At 55.3% G+C, this 18,845-nt stretch overlaps 1 protein-coding gene and 1 pseudogene across 3 annotated transcripts in view; one reads left to right on the top strand and one right to left on the bottom strand.

Annotated features, from left to right (window-relative positions):
- Window positions 1-18,845, top strand: part of ARAP1 (ArfGAP with RhoGAP domain, ankyrin repeat and PH domain 1) — a 61,363-nt gene that overhangs the window by 32,533 nt on the left and 9,985 nt on the right. For all 3 annotated transcript variants that reach the window (XM_036426828.2, XM_036426827.1, XM_036426829.2), the window contains 15 exons: window positions 2,579-2,742; window positions 3,330-3,397; window positions 4,006-4,133; window positions 4,248-4,403; window positions 4,775-4,844; window positions 5,345-5,465; window positions 5,884-6,086; window positions 6,562-6,668; window positions 9,342-9,541; window positions 11,370-11,455; window positions 12,739-12,921; window positions 14,032-14,206; window positions 15,411-15,545; window positions 17,624-17,759; window positions 18,024-18,126. In XM_036426828.2, coding sequence (XP_036282721.1) covers window positions 2,579-2,742; window positions 3,330-3,397; window positions 4,006-4,133; window positions 4,248-4,403; window positions 4,775-4,844; window positions 5,345-5,465; window positions 5,884-6,086; window positions 6,562-6,668; window positions 9,342-9,541; window positions 11,370-11,455; window positions 12,739-12,921; window positions 14,032-14,206; window positions 15,411-15,545; window positions 17,624-17,759; window positions 18,024-18,126 — 2,035 coding nt within the window. The remainder of the gene's footprint in view (window positions 1-2,578; window positions 2,743-3,329; window positions 3,398-4,005; window positions 4,134-4,247; window positions 4,404-4,774; window positions 4,845-5,344; window positions 5,466-5,883; window positions 6,087-6,561; window positions 6,669-9,341; window positions 9,542-11,369; window positions 11,456-12,738; window positions 12,922-14,031; window positions 14,207-15,410; window positions 15,546-17,623; window positions 17,760-18,023; window positions 18,127-18,845) is intronic.
- On the bottom strand, window positions 6,953-8,891 carry LOC118712748 (annotated as a pseudogene).

Here is an 18,845-nt window from a genome sequence, read left to right as displayed (position 1 = left end):
ACACCCTTGGGCCTTTATTGACTCACTCAGTTTCTTGGTCATCATTCACCCTTTCATTTGCTTTCCTCCAAGTCCTCACCCATCCATCCTACCTACTCACCCATCCATCCATTCACCCACTTACTCTGTCTTCCATTCATCCATCTGTCTGCCCACCCACCCACCCATTCAGCATGCTCTTGTTGCTGACTCAGCCATGCCCTGTACTGGGCTGTGAGGATGAAGAAGTTTAATGCTGCCCCTGCCCTAAAGAGACTCAGGGTCAAGTTGGGGAGGCAGCCTGGTGCATACCCACAGGGCATCTTCTCAGGTCCAACTGAACATCCATGCCCATAAGACTAACATAAGCCCCTGTGGCACCAGATCCCCTGAGAAGCATATAGGGAGAGAACAGCTGGCCACCAGGGCAGTGGCGGGTTTCCCTTTGCTATGGGGTCCTCATGGCAGTCAGTGCCGCTGTTCACACAGCCATCTAGGAGCCATTCTCTATGACCTTCTAGGGGGCAGCTCAGGGGGCACTGAGACTCACAGTGGGCAGGTGTGGGAGCCACTCTGGCTTAGAAAGTCTTGCCCCAGGGGCCAGTATGTCTTCTAAAAACCCCACTAGTGGGGGTTTAGGTCTCTGCATGGGATGTGCCCAGTACAAGCCATCACATTCAGAGGAGCCCAGAGCTCCTGCTTCTTCACTGTGGCGAACAGTACAGTTTCTCCCTATCCAGTGCGGTTCCCTCAGGCCACCTTTGCCAACGGCAGTGTCACCTCAGAACGTGGCTGCCATGCCGCCTTTGGCAGGTTTCTAGGGGAACAGAGTGAGGAAGGAAGGAAGCTCAAGGTCAGGTTCTCACACAGAAAGGAAGGGTTTCATTCATTCTTTGCCAACACACGGAGAAGGGACAGAGTGCATGGTGATACGGCAGTAGCCATGTGCGCTAAGAAGCACGTGGACTGTAGATTCAGGGGTCAGTTCCTGGCTGAGGTGCCAGCACAGCTGTTTAAAGCTCAAACGGAAGGAAACATGGGCAGGGACGGGGGCGTTGGGGAGGACATGTAGGAGGCGTCAGGAAAACTTTAGCGTTTGGAGTTAAAGGATAAGTAGACGCTCCCCAGGCAGAGACCAGGGAGAAGGGTATTCTTGAAGGAGGCAACAGCAGGAGCAAAGGCTGACATCATGGCCACACCCCAGCATTTCCTTGCTTTTGTAGTCAGTCACACACTGTCAGTCACTGCCAGGAACGTTGGGCAATAGACCAGGCTGAAAATAACCCGTGGGGAACGTTGCCCACACGCTCTGGCGCTCCTCCTCAGCTGGACACAGCAGAGACCGGGGCTGGGGCCAGGGCTGTAAGACTCAGGCACCTTGTTCCAACCGGTGGTCCCTGTACACCCTGTATGTTGGCATCTGACATTCCTTGTCTTGGTTAGTCCTCCAACCACCCTGCCAGGTGGGAAATAGAGTCCCCACTCTACAGAAGAGGAAACTGAGGTTCACAGAGGCTAGTTGCTTACCCTGGGACAAGGACCTAAGACTGAGGCAAGGTTCTACCCCACATCTCTGGTGCCAGAGCCCTTGAGGGACTGTCAGCCTGCAGGGAGCAGTCTGATCTGTGCTGAGCCAGACAGGAGCCCTGAGGCTGTGGGAGCCCAGGGGTCAGCGAAGGAGAGTCGGGGAAGGGTGCTTGGGGGAGCGGTAGCAGAGGTGGGGAACTGGTGTGCTCTCAGAGGAGTGTGGTGGTGTCAGGTGAGTTTGCCAGGTCTGGGGCATCTAGGGTTGGTGAATATCTGTCTGGAACAAGAAAGAAGGTGGTTTTGAGCCAGAGACCGCGATTTAGGGCCCCCGGACCTGGTTTCTGAAGCTCTGATCTGCTCCCTTGGCCTCAACGCCCATTTCATTTCTCCCTCAACCACTTGCCAACATACGACTTCTCATCCTTAGAAGCTCAGCTCAAGCCTCACCTCGTCCAGCCTTCCCTGACTCCCCAGGCTGGGGTGTACTAGTCAACCACCCACATGCCCTTCTGTTTTTGTTGTTGTTTTTAATCCTCATCCAAGGATATTTTCCCATTGACTTTTAGAGAGAGTGAAAGAGAGAGAGAAAGACAGAGAGAAATATTGATGTGAGAGAAACACATTGATTGGTTGGTCTCCTACCAAGACCCAGGCCCGGTAGGAGCCAGCAACAGAACTATGCGCCCTTGACTGGGATCAAGCCCACAGGCCTACTCTCTATCCACTGACCCAAACCGGCTAGGGCACGCCATTCCATCCTTATTCCTCTTGTAGAGTGGTGCATGTGGCTAAAAGCTAGAGCTCTGGGACAGGTGACCGTGTCACAGCCAAGGGCGGTGCCTGCTTCCTGTAGGCTTTGAGGAGCTTGCAGGGTGTGGGGCAGGGAGTGGGGCACAGAGGTCTGTGTGGAGGAGGACTCCTATCCAAGTTTTTGGAATGAATGAGTTTTGCTGAGCTCAGGTGAGCTGGGCCCAGTGGATTGAGTCCTGGTTCTGTCGCTTAGTGATGCTGGCCCAGTGACTCAGTGGCACCGAGCTAACTCCTTACTGCCCAACTTTTGGTCTGTTTCTAGCCTTCCCTACAAAGAAGAGGAGTTACAGTCATCACCACTGTCATCCTCTCCTCAGCCAGAACCTGAGGAGTCCCCGGCCGCCTTCCCCCGGGAGCCTCCCCAGCCCCCATCTCCCAGCCTCCCGGAGATTCCCCAGAAGCCGCCTCACCTGTTCCCAGAGTTCGGTGAGTGCCACAGCCAGGCCTGGGGCTCCGAGTGGGTGGCCTGGGCTCTGGCCCTCAAGGAGTCTGAAAGGATGCCAGGTTTGTATCCCCTGTTCGGTTAGGCCCTGGCACTGACCCCCAGTGTGGCCCTGGACGGACAAGCATCATTCCCTTCATTCTCAAAATAGGGGCAGCATCCACGTATCTGACCTACTTCTCTGCCCTGGTGCGGGCACGTGGCAAACTTTCCTAGTTTCCCACGGTTCCAGGAGGAGGGGGCTTGTTGGTTTGCCCTGAGGATTGTCCACTTCTCTTGACTCTCATTTCATGCTGCTTTTGTGAATAGTTCCCACCCCTGACCCCCAAGCTTGCCACCTCTTCAGAACTCCCTGTGGTGGCCAGGCACCCCCTAGTGACGTCCTGTGAGGCCCCTCGAGTATAAATAGCACTTCCTGTCTCCTGTGCCTTTTTTTGAAAGCCAGGCCAGGTTGGGAGTGGGGGGTCTCCGACTGAGGATGGCCTTTGTGAAGCCAGGCCCAGGGGCCCAGGAGGGGAGGCCAGGCTCCTTGCTTCTAAGTCTCTCCCCCTCCCCGCATTTCTCTCCCCAGATGACCCTGACTACGATGAGACCCCAGAGGAGGGGCCGGGAGCCCCAGCTGGTGTGATGACCAAGAAGGTGGGGCAGGCGGTGGTTAGGGTTTGGGCTGTCTGCTGTTCATGTGAGGCCAGGCTGCTCAGCTGCCTGCAGGCCCTGGGGACAACCAGATAGAGAACGGGCAACCGTTCCAGGAGAGTTCCCTTCCCCCTTCATTGTCTTGCCTTGCAAGGTCAGGGGTTAGGCACAGGGTCCAAAATCCCATTGCTGGGCCAGAAATCCGGGGGTTTGGTTTGTGGCTCCAGCCCCCGCCTTCAGGTGCATGCGAATGGCTGTGGGTGGCCTCTTCTCTCCTCGGTGTGTGAGCATGGCTGTTGTAGAGATGGCCCCTCTGTCTTTGTTTCACTTTCTGTGTTCCAGTGTCACCCTCTCTGAGTATCTTAATTCTCCAACCCCTGAGTATTTCTAGTTTTGTTTTGTCTTTGATCTGCCTGGTGTAGCCCTGTCTCCCCTGGCCCCTGTGCAGTCTGCCGGTGGGAGGAGGGGAGTGTGAGGAAATGAGGAGGAGTGCTAAGCTGTGGGGTCCAGAGTGGAGTGGACAGAAGGGAGTGTGGCAGCCTCTGAGTACGTAGGTGTTATCCGGGGCTTGACGGAAACATGACACTGAGTGGATCTGGGTGGGGGGGCAGGAGGAGCCTCCAGTGAGCCAAGTCCCACGTGCCGTGCGTGTGGCCAGTCTGCTGAGCGAGGGAGAGGAACTGTCGGACGACCAGGGGGATGAAGAAGAGGATGACCAGGACTATGAGGGCATCCCCAAGTGAGTGTCCACCTCGTTTGGGTGGCTCTCCCATCCAACTCCCCCATCTTTCAGCCCCTATCCCCACTGGAGCCCCCACCTCAGCCCCCTTCATTCCCTTTCCTCTTCCTCCAGTGGTGGATGGCACACCAGCCACCTGAGCTCATCCTTGTCCAGCAGCCTCCTGACCCCCCAGCTCCCACCCCACCCCATGGATCGGCTGCCCGGGGGCCCCACCCCCATCGCACAGGTCATCAAGTCTGGCTGGTTGGACAAGAACCCACCACAGGGGTGAGTGAGGCCTTATTGGGTCCTGCTGGCGCTTTGCGTGGGGTGCGTACTGTTCGACACTGGTGTCATGGCTCTGAAAACCAGAGGGATCAAGGTTATTCAAGCAGGACTCCCCCCATGCAGACTAACCATTGGTGATCCCCACGAGACCTATGTTTTATTACCCTTAATATTGGGAAGTCCTACTCTGAGTCCAACTTCAGTCACTCCAGCTGTAGGTGAAGTCCGTGTTCTCAGTGGCCATTTGGGATTCTTCCTCTCGGACCTGGTGTTCCTAACTTTGTACACGGCGGGCGGAGGGGGCTAGGGTAATCCTGGAACCCCTCCCCTAATCCCCAATCCTTGGCTCTGTTGTCCCTCTGCCTCTCCAGGTCTTATATATATCAGAAGCGATGGGTGAGACTGGATGCCGATTACCTGCGATACTTTGATAGTAACAAGGTAAGGCCCCTGTTGGTCCTGATGGGACCCCCCTGTTCCAGCCTGGCCCGACATGGGACCCAGGCAGAGTCCCTCCCCAGATGAGTCCTCACCAGAGCTCCAGTCTGTCTCCTTAAACTAGGGGTGTCGAACTCAATCAGAGAAGGGGCCAAAATCTAAAATCCAGCCTAAATCGCGGGCCGAATGGTTTAATGAACAGTCATAAACTGTCATTGTGATGGAAACGCAGCGGAGTGCAGTGATGACAGCGCGGTGCGGGCCACATTGCAAGGCCTGGCGGGACGGATTTGGCCCGCGGGCCTTGTGTTTGACACATGTGCCTTAAACCATGTTCTTCTGGCCCATCAGCCAGCTGTGGGCTGTGGTCAGGGTCAAGGTAGGGGTTGTCGCTGACCTCCTATGGGAAACGGGGCTGTAGCCTTCATTTCAGCTAAGGTTGAGGGAGCCGGGGTGCTGGGCCTCTGGGGACCCTCCACAGAACAGCTGCTCTCTCTTCCCAGGACGCCTACTCGAAGCGCTTTATCTCTGTGGCCTGCATCTCCCGGGTGGCTGCCATCGGGGACCAGAAGTTTGAAGTGATCACAAACAACCGCACCTTTGCCTTCCGGGCAGAGAGCGATGGTGGGGAGTGGGACCGGCAGAAGGCTAGCAGTTTGGCTTGATGAGGGCGGGGAGGACCAGGGCAAATCTGCTTCTCCCACATAAAACCCAGAGAGGAGTCAGCCCTCTGTGAGGTGGGGGATGAAAGGGGGTGCCCTCTGAGGCTCTGCGCTCAAGATACCCACTGAGTTCTCAGAATCAAATCCCACTTATGGGGGTTGGGGGGGGGGGGGAGAATGGGCTCAAATATGCAAAGCAGGCTTGCCCAGTTTAAGCTGTCAGCAGGGATTGGAGCCTGAGGTTGGCTCCGCGGGATTGGTACAAGTCAGAGAACTCAGTATAGCCAGAGATAGGTGAGCCAGTCTGGGCAGGCTTTCGTGTTCTTAAAGGGCCGCCTGCCAAGCTGAGCTTTGGCTCACTCCTTCCCCTTTGCCCACAGCGGAGCGGAAGGAGTGGATGCAGGCCCTGCAGCAGGCAGTGGCTGAGCAGCGTGCCCGGGCCCGGCTGTCCAGTGTTTCTCTGTTGGGTGTTCAAGGCTCAGAGCCGCCTGACCGTGCCGGCAGCCTGGAGCTGCGTGGCATCAAGAATAAACTGTATGTGGCTGTGGTTGGCGACAAAGTGCAGCTTTACAAGAATCTGGAGGTATGAAGGGTGGGCCAGGCTGCTAAATCTCTCCCCTGCTCCATGCCACTCTGGCCCTTTAACCCCACCCCGTGCCCACCTGGTTCCTCAGCCTCTCCCTTGTCTACTTGGTCCATTTGTCTTGTCCCACGTCCACCTGGTCTTTCTTGTCCATCTGGCCATTTAGTCCTGTTTTTTGGTGTGTTTTTTGCCCCTTTTTCTTTTCCCTTGTCCAAGCCAGCCCTGTCTTCCTTTTTACCTTTAGTTCTGATTCCATCCCCTGCCTGGCTCCTGAGTATTACCCTCCCATCCTATTGCTACATGGCCTCTGAGCCTGGGTACCTTTACCCAGGCCCAGACCCCTGCTCTCACTCTTACCTCCTTTCTAGCCACTTTCTAATTCCTAAGGTACACCTCCCCCTCCTCCCTACCCCTTCCTGGGCCTTGAGCTCCACCCTCCAGGCCTTGCCCTCACTACTTCCCCCCTGCCTGCCAGGAGTACCACCTGGGCATCGGCATCACCGTCATCGATATGAGCGTGGGCAATGTGAAGGAAGTGGACCGGCGTAGCTTCGACCTCACTACCCCCTACCGCATCTTCAGGTGAGCCTCCACCGCTCACCTGCGTCCTCACTCCCTCCTGTTTTCATCTTGTGGGAAGCCGCCCCTTCTTTGGGGTGGATTTCTCCTCCCTTCCCTGCCCTGCCCACCCTGCTGGCCTTTGACCTTCACTTGCTACCCTGCTCTGACCCCTCCCTTTTAAGAAACCTCACTTTTGCCCTACCCGCCTCTGGCCATCACTGACCCTCTTCCCTGCCAGCTGCTCCCAGAGTTGCCCATACTGGCTTTCTGCACCACCCACCCACCCTGCTGTCCCTCTAGTCTGCCCTGACCCTCGAAAGTGTTTGTCTGACATCAGTATTTGCTTGAGATTAAAGGCTGTTCTTCCCTCATGTCTCCTGGGACCTGTTCTGGGGATGACTTCCTGAACCTCCAAGACTCTATCGTCTTGGTTTCCTGGACCTCAGCTGTGTCCCTGTGGTCTGTGTCTGTCCTCTGTCCCCTCCCTGAGCAGGCTTGCCCACTCCCAGGCCTTTAGTTGCCACCTCTGAGGCACTGTGTAATTTCTGGTTCAAATCCGTGTATTAGTCAGCTCTGCTGCCATGACAGAATACCACAGACTGGGGGTTTCCACAGCAGAAGTTTATGTTCTCACAGCTCAGGAGGCTGGAAGTCCAAAGTCAAGGTGCTGTCAGTGTTAGTCTGTCATCCTCATTTGCAGATGGCTGCCTCTTCACTGCGTCCTCACACAGTGGAGGACAGAAAGCAGTGCATATCTGGAGACAGAAAGCTGTCTGATTTTCCTTTCAGTTTTATCAGATTAGAGCCCCACTCTTTTTTTTTTTTTATTGTTTTTATTGTTTAAAGTATTACATAAATCTCCTTTTCCCCCCATTGACCTTACCCCAGCTGCCCCACCCTTAGCACATGTTCTCACTGCCCAACTGTCTGTGTCCATTGGTTATGCTCCATGCATGCATACATGTCCTTTGGTTGCTCTTTTACCCACTCACCCCCCGCCTTCCCTCATAGGTTGGACAGTCTGTTTGATGTAGAGCCTCACTCTTATGACATTATTTAACCTTGATTATCTCCCTAAAGGTCCCCTCTCCAGATGCAGTCACATTGGGGTCAGGGCTTCAACCTATGGGTTTTAGAACACAATTCAGTCTGTAACATCTAAGGTGATAAACACCATGGTACCACTGTGTGACGGGGCAAATCACTTGGCTTCTCTGTGTCTCATTTGCCTCCTCTGTGTGTAAAGCTGTTATTTGACATGATGTGCAGTAACTGCTCAGTCAGCACTAGCCTCACCAACACCACCACCCCCACTTCCAATCTCCTCACCTTCCCTGTCATCATTGTCTTTGTTCTTAGCTCAGATCTCTGTCTCTTGCAGGGTTTTTCTCATGAGGTCTGGGTCTGCATGTGTAATATTTTATAGACATCTTCTCCCATTAACTTCCCCTGAACTCATGGTCCTTCCTGGGCCCCCCTCTCTCTTACCCACGAAGACCCCTGTCTCTCCTACTCACCCCTGTGAATACCCATCATCACCCCTGTCTTGCCTCCATTGCTCTCACCTCCATCTGGTCCCTCCCTTCTGCCCCTCACCACCTTGCTCTGGGCCTGTGAGCCTCTGGCCCCACCCATCCTCACCCTTTGGCTACCTGTCTCTGGCTACCAGAGGGGTCTTTTTTCCTTTTTCCTAAGGTTTTATTTATCTATTTCTTGCATTTGAGATAATTTTTGATGACACCGTTGGCCTGAGATTCTTTATCATCACCCTTAATTACCACATAACTGCAACCGGCCACTTTCCGGAGTCTTCCTTCTCTGTCGGTTTTGCAGAGCCTGCCCATTCACCGAGTTCCTTGTCATCAGCCTTAATTCGGTTGATTTGGTGTTCAGCACCAAGGGTGTCCACCAGCCTGACATACGCAGGCTCACGCAGTTGGATGCAAGCACTCGAAGTCATGCTTAGCACCTGGCAAGGCCTTGGCAGCTTCGCAGATTCCACTGCTAGGCCTTCGTGGATGAGGGCGGCTGGTCTTCAGCGCCTCTCAGAAAGCAGCATTAGCATTCGTTACATCTGCAGCAGCAACACCTTCTTGGGCCATGGCGGTGGATTACTGGTGGAGCCAAATCTTGAATGTGCACACTCGACTTTGGGACAAAAGGGAAAGAAAGAGCCAGAGGAGAAGGCATCTCTTTCCCACACTCCTCGCCTACTGAAACCCTCCACTGCTTTTCCATTGTCCTCTGGGTGCATTTTGACTTCTGCCTGGCATAGGCCTGTCCCTATCTGTTTCCCTGCCTCCTCTCTGCCAGCCTGCCCATCCTGCCCACAGGTCCTAGAATCTCCCATGTGCCATCCTGCCCTTTTGCACATGGTGTTCCCTCTGTCTAGAGTACCCTTCCACCTTGTCATCTGTCAAGTCTTAGCCCAGGAATCATTTCTTCCCAGCAGCCTGCTCTACTCCCTGGGTGGGACAGAGCCCCTCCCCAGCCCTCACACATCTCTCAGGTTCAATGTGCCCTTGCCTTTGTCACACCCACCTTCCTCACTTGACCCAGGATGACTCCCTCTTCTGACTATGAGCTCTCAACACCTTGCTTCTCCAATTTCATGCTCTGCCCCTTTATGCTGCCCCCCAAGTCCTTCTGAGCCCTTTTCCACCAGCCTCCCTCCTCCCATTCCTGTGTCTCCAGCTTCTCAGCCGAAACAGAACTAGAAAAGGATCAGTGGCTAGAGGCCATGCAGGGAGCCATTGCCGAGGCCCTGTCTACCTCAGAGGTGGCCGAGCGCATCTGGGCCGTGGCCCCCAACAGGTTCTGTGCTGACTGCGGGGCTCCACAGCCTGACTGGGCCTCCATCAACCTCTGTGTCGTCATCTGCAAGCGCTGTGCAGGTGTGTCTGGGGAGGAGCACCGGGCCAGGGCAGGACAGAGCTGGTGTGTCTGGTGGCGGGTGGTCTGTCTGGCTGGAGGGACTGGAGTGAAGATAGCAGTCAGAGATTGTTTAAGATGCACCTGGTGCCAAGCCTCTCCCACTGGGATTGCAAGGCAGGCATTTAACGTCTCCCATCCTAGGTGGGGCACTGAGGCATAGACAGGGAAAACAGCTCGTTTGGGGTCATCTGGCAAGTAAGTGAGTCTGCATTTTAGCCCAGGCCTCTTGGGGGCCAGCACCCCTGCCCCATCATAAAAGTGGAAGGAGGCCACAGGTAGAGGTTGAGGAGCAGCTGGTAGGGCCAGGTGGAGGGAGGAGCTGATGTTTCATCCAGAGGGGGATGGCAGGCAGCGGTGGGAGGACTTGGTCAGATTTTTGCAACAGACTCTGACAGGTTGGAAGCTGAGAGGGAGTGACCCTGGAGACTAGTAAGGAGGCAGCTGCTGGAGCTGAGAGAGAGGAGCAGGAGGCCTAGTCTGGGGGAGCTATGGAGAGTATTCCAGAGGTGTTTAGGATCTGTGGTGTAAAATTTCCAATGGCAGATTAGATGAGGAGGATGGGAAAGGAAAAGTTGGAGCTCATCTACTCAATCAGCATTTACTGAGGGTCTGTGATGTGCCAGGCACTGTCAGGTGCTGGGGATTTGGCCCTTTAGGAGCTGACAATGCTCAGGTAGGGATCTGGGGGAGGAACAGTTTGGGGAAGTTTTTGAGCTCAGTGAAAAGCTCTGAAGCCTGTGGAACATCCAGGGCAGACATCCAGGAGGCCTTGAGCTATGAGATCTGGGTGCAGAAAAGGAACGACTGGGCTGGAGACCAGCTTAGGAAGGCATCCGCTCCTGGAGGTTGAGGGCGCCTGGGATGCAGAAGCAGGTGTGGCCGAAGCCTGAGCCATGCAGTTCCAGGCACTCCTAGTGCCCCCAGCCCCCTCTTCTACAAGGCTCCTTTGTGGGTCCTGAAGGGAGCAAGGTTGTATTCCGTTCAACCCCGACTCCGCCTCCCCTTTCACTCCACAGAGACTTATGAAGTGCTCACTATGTGCCACTTTGTCCTGGGCTTTGAGCTTAGACCCCAAAGCAGACAATCAAGGTTCCTGCTCTCAGGCAGCTTACTTTCTATAGGGGAGAAACTGGAAATACATACACAAACCAACAGAAGTGCTAGGCAGAAAATATGTGGTAAGCCCTCTCCCCATGTCAACTGAGATTTAAATGTCAGGAACAGGCCCTGGGGAGTTGGGGGAAGAGAATCCAGGCAAAAAGAACAGTGAGTGCAGAGGCCCTGAGGCAGGCATGAGCTGGAAGATTAGAAGAGGGGAGAAAATGTGGCTGAGTGGGATAGGGGGAAGCATGAGATGAAGCTGGAGGAGAAGCAGGTAAGGAATTTAGATCTAATTCTGGGAGCCATTGGAGGGGTCTGAAGGGATTTGAAGTGAGGGAATTTGCATTTTAAAGAGATGGAGCTCACTCAGAGTGGCCTGCAGGGAGCTAAGACTGGCCATCGGAAGCCAGGGGGGTGGGGGGCCTGCTGCAGGAGCCCAGGGGATGATTGCTGGCCTCAGTCCTATGGTGCAGGGAGCAGTGGTCTGTAACTGGATTCTGGAGCTGTGTGGGTGGAGCTGTGTGGGTGGAGCTGTGTGGGTGGAGCTGCAGGCCTAGCCCCTGGGTCCTGCCTATGGCCTCTCCCAGTCTGCCCCTGGATGAGCACTGGGGGTCGGAGTGGGGAAGGAGGTGAGGGGTCTGTGCAGGAAACGGCCCAGAGGACCCAAGTCTGGCCCTCTGTCTACAGGAGAGCACCGTGGCATGGGTGCTGGCGTCTCCAAGGTACGGAGCCTGAAGATGGACAGGAAGGTGTGGACGGAAACACTCATCGAGGTGGGGAGCCCCTGCTTTTCACCTGTATTGGGGATCTAGCTGCTGCCTAGGTCTCCCAATCCCAACGCCTGCATCTCCCAGACCCTAGCACTCTAGAGCTAGAAGAGACCTTTGGGACCATCTAGTGGGTGTGGATTTTGGAAAAGCTGATTTTTGGCAGTGAGCAAACTGGCCACTGAGCTAAGAATGTTTTTACAGTTTTAAAGGTTGTTTGAAAAAAAAAAAAAAAAGAAAAGAAAAAAAAAAAAAAGACTATACAACCATCACTTTGTGTCCTGCAAAACCTCAAATATTTACTTCATTTCATCTCTACTCACATGTGCCAGTGGATATGAGATATATGTTTAGGGGCACACACTCACCTGTACATTTGTGTCTGTGTACGTGGGGTTCCCAGGTACTGATTGTGGTAGTTGCAGGGGAGAACCTGCAGAAGCATGCTGGACTGACAGCCCAGCTCAGCTGCAGACTCCAGAGCAATTTGGGTGTCACATCCCTCGAGTGTTAGGGTTAGATCCGCAGTTTATAGATGCAGAGATAGAACCCCAGCGAGAGAAAATGACTTGCTTAAAGTCACAGAGTGAGTCAGCGCAGCAGGGACTGTGTCTGCATTCTAGCACCCCACACAAAGAGGCGAGGGGAGGTGGGCGGGAAATGGCATTGGAACAGATAATCAGCAGAGTGAAAGAATGAAGAACTATATAGTATCCTGAATGCTAGACCCCTGCAACCCTCCAGAGTCTGCCCCTGTCCTTCTTCCCCGAAAGGAGCCCAGGTGGGGACTGTAGGGCTCTGTCCCAGGAACAGGGCTGTGTCTGGATTCCAGAGCTATGTGGGGTGGAGCTGCGGACCCAGCCCCTGGGGAATGTCTTAGGAGAATATTGGACAGGATATGGTTCCAGAATCTCCGCTCACTCCATTGGCTGTCAGCTTAGCCAGCCCTCCCCCAGCTGTGATAGCCTCAGGAATGCAGAGTTCCAGATGTGGGACTGGGTGTGGAAGTAGCAAGGCCCCCAACCAGAAGCCAGGCCTGGGATGTTTACCCTCAGACTGTCTGCCTCTTGTCCTGTCACTGGGCTGAGGATCTGGGCTCAGGCCCAGGGTTGGTGAGGGAGCACCCCGGGCCACCAACAAGCAGCCTGCCCCTCAGCTTCCCTGAAGGGAAAGTGGGTGGGTGGCCTGACTCTCCCAGCCATAAGCCTGGCAACCTCAAAACCAAGATTTTTGCAGGTCACGGGGCCCGTGGTCATAGGCTGTCTCTAACCTCTTGTCCACACCTGTAGCTCTTCTTACAGCTGGGCAATGGCGCCGGGAACTGCTTCTGGGCAGCCAGTGTGCCTCCCAGTGAGGCCCTGCACCCTCACAGCAGCCCCAGTGCCCGGCGGCTCCATCTGGAGGCCAAGTACCTCGAGGGCAAGTACCGCCGTTACCATCCACTCTTTGGCAACCAGGAGGAGCTGGACAAGGTCAGGTCACTGGGTTTCTGGGGCCCCTTAAGAGCAACCCCCCCTTTTCCCTTCACTGTCAGAGCCTTGTGAGACCACCCCCTTTCTTCTTGTTCCCACATTTCTCACCATCCTAGCCCATCTTTTCCACCAGCTCTGAGTGATGAGCTGGCCTATGGAGAAACTAAGGCCCAGAGGGCAGATGGCCCGTCCCTAAGCTTCAGGGAGAGTTGAGGCAAAGAAAGGAGGAGCCAGGCCTGACCCTTGGACCAAGACCACATCCCCAGCATCTGTCTGCCTCCCTCCCCTGCAATTCCTCTGTCTCCTGCACCCTGTCCTGTTCCTTCTGTCTCCTGCCAAAAGGAGTGAACTTGATGGGGATGCTATTTCCTGTCAGGCTTATGAAAAACAGCTGGTTGCTCTGACCACCCCCATCCACACCCCACTCAAGATGAGGCCCCACATAGGCCCCAGGCCCTGACAGGCTGGGAGCCAATCTCTGGGTCCTGCTGGCTCTGCCTGAGTGGGAGGTGGCCTGCCTCAAGGCAGGGGCATGCCATTTGTGACCTCTTGTCGGCCTTCAGCCCCTCCCCCAAGAAGCCCCACCCCGGAGGCTCAGTCCAGCTAGAAGCCCAGTGGGAGCCAGGCCGCCCCCTCCCAGGAACCCCGGCGTCCAGCCCCCAGTCCAGCCCAGTCTGACTTGCCAGCTAGGAGGGGCGGCAACTCCCATTGGTCCGGAGGGCTGGGCAGGCGGTGAGGAATTCAAATGTGGGAGGAATTAGCTGCAAAGCAACCCCTTCTGCCCTTCCACAAGGCAGAGGGAGCTTGAGATCCTCCTGAGAGCAGGCTTGGCAGCTGACAGGGTCCTGGGGCTGCCAGCAAGGGTGAGCCCTGGGTGCTGGGATCCTGGTCTGTGCTGGGCAGCCCCTGTCCACCCTCTCTCCCTGGGCTTTCCTCTTCCTCCTCCTCTCTTCTATGTTTTTCTTCCTCCGTCTTCTCTCTTCCAACTTGAGGATGGGTCCCCCTAGACCTGGGTGCCTCCTACCTCATTCATCCTACTCCCCCCCCTTCTCTTTCCCACTGGCCCCACACTCCTGCTGAGACTGACCCTTCCCTCCTCACCCCTCTCAGGCCCTGTGTGCCGCAGTCACTACCACAGACCTGGCAGAGACCCAGGCCCTCCTGGGCTGCGGAGCTGGGGTCAATTGCTTCTCGGGGGACCCAGAGGCTCCCACACCCCTGGCTCTTGCTGAGCAGGCGGGGCAAACACTGCAGATGGAATTCCTTCGGAACAACCGGACCACGGGTGAGCAACTGATGGGGGAGTCCTCGGGGGATGGGGCCTCCCTGCTGCTGGGGTCTGGGCCTTTGGAAGGGATGCCAGTGGGGGTCGGGGCTGTGTTTCTCCTTGTGAGGTTTGATTACATTCCACTCCAGCTGTAATCGCAGCTCCTGGAGGGTCCTGGTACAACAGTGTGTGTGATTTGGGGTGTGTTTGGGTTTGCATGTACTGTCTATTTGTGCATCTGGCTGCTGCTTTATACGCGTGTCCCTTTGTGTCTCTGTCTCTACATCTGCAACTTTTTGTCTTTGTGGGTCTCTCCCTGACCTCTAGTGTGGGCTTTCAATGCTGCATCTGTATGCCTGTGTCTGTGCGTCTCTGAGTTGCCGTGGATCTGTTTCTTTGCACCTAGGAGTGTTGAGGGCTTTGGGCTTTGTGCAGACTAAGTCTGTTTTGCTATGTCAGTTTTGCTGTGCGTGTGTTGCGGGGGTGGGTGGGTATTGCATTTCTCCATGTGCAGGTGACCTACAATAGCAGCCTTGTCCACTGCTCTGTCTGAGACTCTGTCACAGATGTGTTGGGTCCCATTTGGCTCCCACTCTTGGGGTGGATGAGGAGGAAACAGTGGGGTTGAGGGCTGCTGGTCATGGCCCAGGACTGGCCTCTGGGGCCACGTCCTAGGACTGAGGGTGGAGCTCCTCGGCCAAGGCTCTGGGCTCAGGGCCACGGGCGGGTGGGGTGTGCTGGGCTGGAGAGAGCCCAGGTGTCCAGGGAGACACAGGAGACCACCCAGCTGGCTTGGGGTTTGGGACTGAAGCAGCCAAGCCGCTTCCTCAGGCTTTGCATCATCAGGGATAAACCTCCCTCTGGGGATTGTTATCGAGTTTTTGCCCAAGGCCCCCCTCATTCTAGTGTGCTGGCCCTTTGCCTCGACGAGCAACAAGGAGGGTGGGATGGGCCTGGCTGGGGAGTCAGGAAGACTTCCTGGTTCTGGAGCTGGGCCTTGGGAGCAGGGTGGAATTTGCATATGAGGGGGAGAATTGGAAAATGGCTGGGGCAAAATTCTGGATATGGCAGTGAGATCCTGAGGGTGCTAGTCAGGGGATCCGGGTCTGGTGACTTAAAGGCAAGCTTGGATGCCCAACCCAGGTATGGGTGATGGCTCCCCCTTGGATGGCAAGTATGGCCAGCCTTTCCACACCCACTTCCCTCCCCCCCCCCCCAAAAGAGGTACCTCGGCTGGATTTGATGAAGCCCCTGGAAAAGCACTACTCAGTTGTCCTGCCAACTGTGAGCCACAGTGGCTTCCTCTACAAGACTGCTTCCGCTGTCAAGCCGCTGCAGGACCGCCGTGCCCGGGAAGGTGGGTGCCTGGGAAGGTGCCATTCTGGCATGGTGGCAAGGCCAGAAAAGCCGATGCTGGCCAAGTTGGTGGGCCCATGAGGGTGCCATGTGCACCCTGGCAGAGTCAACCTGGAGGGCTTCCCGGATGTGGTCTCTGGTACACAGTGGGGGCTTAATAAATGCATGATCAGGATGTAAGTAGGGCACAACACATAGAGCACAGCACTGCCTGTCTCATTTGGACTAAAGAAGCCTTTATTAAACACCTCCTGGAATGGGCCCTGTGCTGAGCATCTGGCATTTGGAGTCAGTGGGTATTAGGAAGTTTGAGGACTAAGCTTAAAGCACCGTCCCTCTCTTATCTCAGTCTTCCATTTGCTCACCAACTCTGAGTATATACATGGTCCTTACACACCCTACAAGAACCTCCATGTCATGCTGCATTACCTCCCTGACCTCTCTCCTCTCACTCACTCTGCTCCAGCCTTACTGGCCTTGCTGGGTCTCAGACATGCATATTCACTCCCGCGGGGGCCTTTGCACTCACTGTGCCCTGTACCCAAATGCTTTTCTCCAAGTATCTGCATGGTCAGCCCCTCACTTCATTCGGGTCTGTTTAAATGTCACTCCTTAGAGACTTCATCTTGAACCATTTTATCCAAAATAGCACTCCCTATTTTCATCCTACTTTCCTACCATTTATCTGACATTAATCTGTTTATAGGTCTGTTTATCGATTCTCTGTGTCCCACTGAAACATAAGCTCCTCTTGGTCACCACTATAGCCCTGAGCCTAGAACAGTGCCTTATACACAGTGGCATTTGGCAAATGTCTGCAGGCTGAAGGGTGACTGAGACAAGGCTGGTCCTCTCAGAGGGAGCTCAGCCGTGGGGGCCGGGTTCTGGGATATGCCACCCACAGGGGCAATGCCACGATCTTATAGATAGGATGAGAGACTGAGTCCACTGTGGGATCACTGTCAAGACCAGTGTTCACCGCATCCATCAACATTCCCAGTTAAGGCCCTCCAACTCCCAGAGAGATTTCTTTGGAGCTCTGTGCTGTACATCACCTCACTCCCCCTGAGGCACTGTCCATTCTGCCTCTCTGCCTGCTGGTGTCATTTATGTAGCTGCCTGAGTCATCCTTTTTTGTCCTGGTTCCAGGAAGCCCTGAGCCAGTGTGAAGCTCAATGCTTCATGAGTCTGAATGACCTTGACATTCTGTTCTTTCTCCTACCTTTCCTGGCCCAGATTCCTATTTCTGTTCCTTGTCAGCAATTATAAGAGGAGGCAGAGTATAGAGTAATGGGTGCTGCTGGGAGGGGCACATGGAAGGCTTCTTATGGCAGTTGGACTGGCTTTGAAGGATGATGGGTGTAGGGAGGGAACAGGATGAGAAAAGAAGGGAGGTGGGGTATGTGCCCAGAAAGGGGGCTGGAGAGGTGGGAACAGGCAGACCCAGCAGGACCTTGAATACCAGGCTGAGGGCCGAAGACTTTGTTCTGAGGACAAGGTGGGGAGGTAATGGAAGAGTTTTGAGCTGAGGAAGGACAAAATCGGGTTTGCTAAAGCACTTTTTTTTTTTTAATCCTCACCCAAGGATATTTTTCCCATTAACTTTTAGAGTGTGGAAGAAGGAGGTGGGGGAGAGAGAAAGGGAGAGACGGAGAGAGACAGTCATTGATGTGAGAGACACATTGTTTGGTTGCCTCCTGCATGTGCCTTGACTAGGGCTGGGGATTGAACCTGCAACCCAGGTAAATGCCCTGGACCTGGTATTGAGCCCGAGATCTTTGGTGTGCAGGACGGCACTCTAACCACTGAAAACACTGGCCAGTGCTAGATCACTTTTGACTCTTGGAAGAAGCAAGGCTGGAAGAGCAGTGGAGAGGCCACTGCAGTGGTCCAGGGGAGAGACTGGGCTGGGCTGGGTCACAGGGCTGCAGAAAGGAAGGTGAAATTCGGGGAAGCTTGGGAGTTAGAATGAAGAGGAAATGAACCAGGTAGGTGTGGGAGCCCAGGGAGAATGCAGAGGTGGTTTTCTGGTGAGGGTGGGAGGCTGTCTCATGGCTCCCTTGACAAATTTCTCCCCAGAGTTCAGCCGACGCTGGTGTGTCCTTAGTGATGGGATCCTGAGCTACTATGAGAATGAGCGGGCAGTGACCCCCAACGGGGAGATTCGGGCCAGCGAGATTGTGTGCTTGGCAGTGTCCCCTCCTGACACCCATGGGTGAGCACCCCTGGGCAGAATCACAGACTGTTATTCCTATAAGGTCTAACCCACTCCCCACCCCATTGGGAAGAAGCCCAGAGAGGGGCAGGACCTCCTCAGAGTCACACTGTCCCCCGAGGCCCCACCGAGGGCTTTCCCACCAACTCTTAGGGGGCCTGGTGAAGGGCACTCACTGGGGCAGTCATGGGGTGGGGCAGAGAACAGCAGTGATGTGGGGGCAGGGCTGTAGGTGGGGCTGAATCCTGGCCTGTGTATCTACAGCTTTGAGCACACCTTTGAGGTGTACACGGAGGGAGAGCGACTATATCTGTTTGGACTGGAGAGTGCGGACCTGGCTCGTGAGTGGGTCAAGTGCATTGCTAAGGTGGGCCTGGTTAGCAGGAGGGCGGGAGGGAGTCCTACAGGGTGTGTGGTGGGACCTCCTGGCAGATCCCATATATGCCAGCTCCCCCAGGATGGAGGGCAGCCGACACAGGGCAGGCTCTCAGGCCCAGGGCCTACCTAATCCGCAGCACTCTGCGGGTGGTCAGGAAACCTGTCTCAACTACGTGGGCCTTGTACTCCGTAGGTGCTCAATAGATGTGTAATAATGAATGGCAGGCAGAGCCGTCTTAGGACGGACAGTGCTGCCCCCAGCAGTCTCCTTGTCCTGGAGAAAGGAGGCAGGGATCCTGCAGAGGAGAGCTCTGCCCTGGGGACTCCAGCCAGGCTCCCTCCGGGGAGCCCCATATCTTACCCACTCAGATGTGCCCTTCTCTGGAAAACCTTCTGACACCAGAGAAGGATGTCCTTCTCTGCGCCCCCGGGCGCCAAGGCTTCCCTGTCCTCTGCTGTGGCACTGATTACACTGTCATTGCTACCTGGACTCCATCTGTCTTCCCCATCAGCACGGAGCACCTGAAGAGCCAGGACCGAGACACTCACCTGGGTCCCCAGGGCACTGAGAAATGACACCTGAGTTCATTCACTCTGCTGGGTTCTGCCCCGGGGAAGAGAGAGAAGGCAGCTACGTGGGCAGTGGGTATGCACCCACAAGCCAAGGTGTCTGGGCAGGTAGTGCTGGTGGCCGAAGCAGTCTCTGGT

This window comes from Pipistrellus kuhlii, unplaced genomic scaffold, assembly GCF_014108245.1.
Source record: "Pipistrellus kuhlii isolate mPipKuh1 unplaced genomic scaffold, mPipKuh1.p scaffold_m20_p_9, whole genome shotgun sequence".
In the NCBI taxonomy this organism is placed as follows: Eukaryota; Metazoa; Chordata; class Mammalia; order Chiroptera; family Vespertilionidae; genus Pipistrellus; species Pipistrellus kuhlii.
The sequence above is the reverse complement of the archived record's forward strand: the minus strand, read 5'-3'. Positions and strand labels throughout refer to the sequence as shown.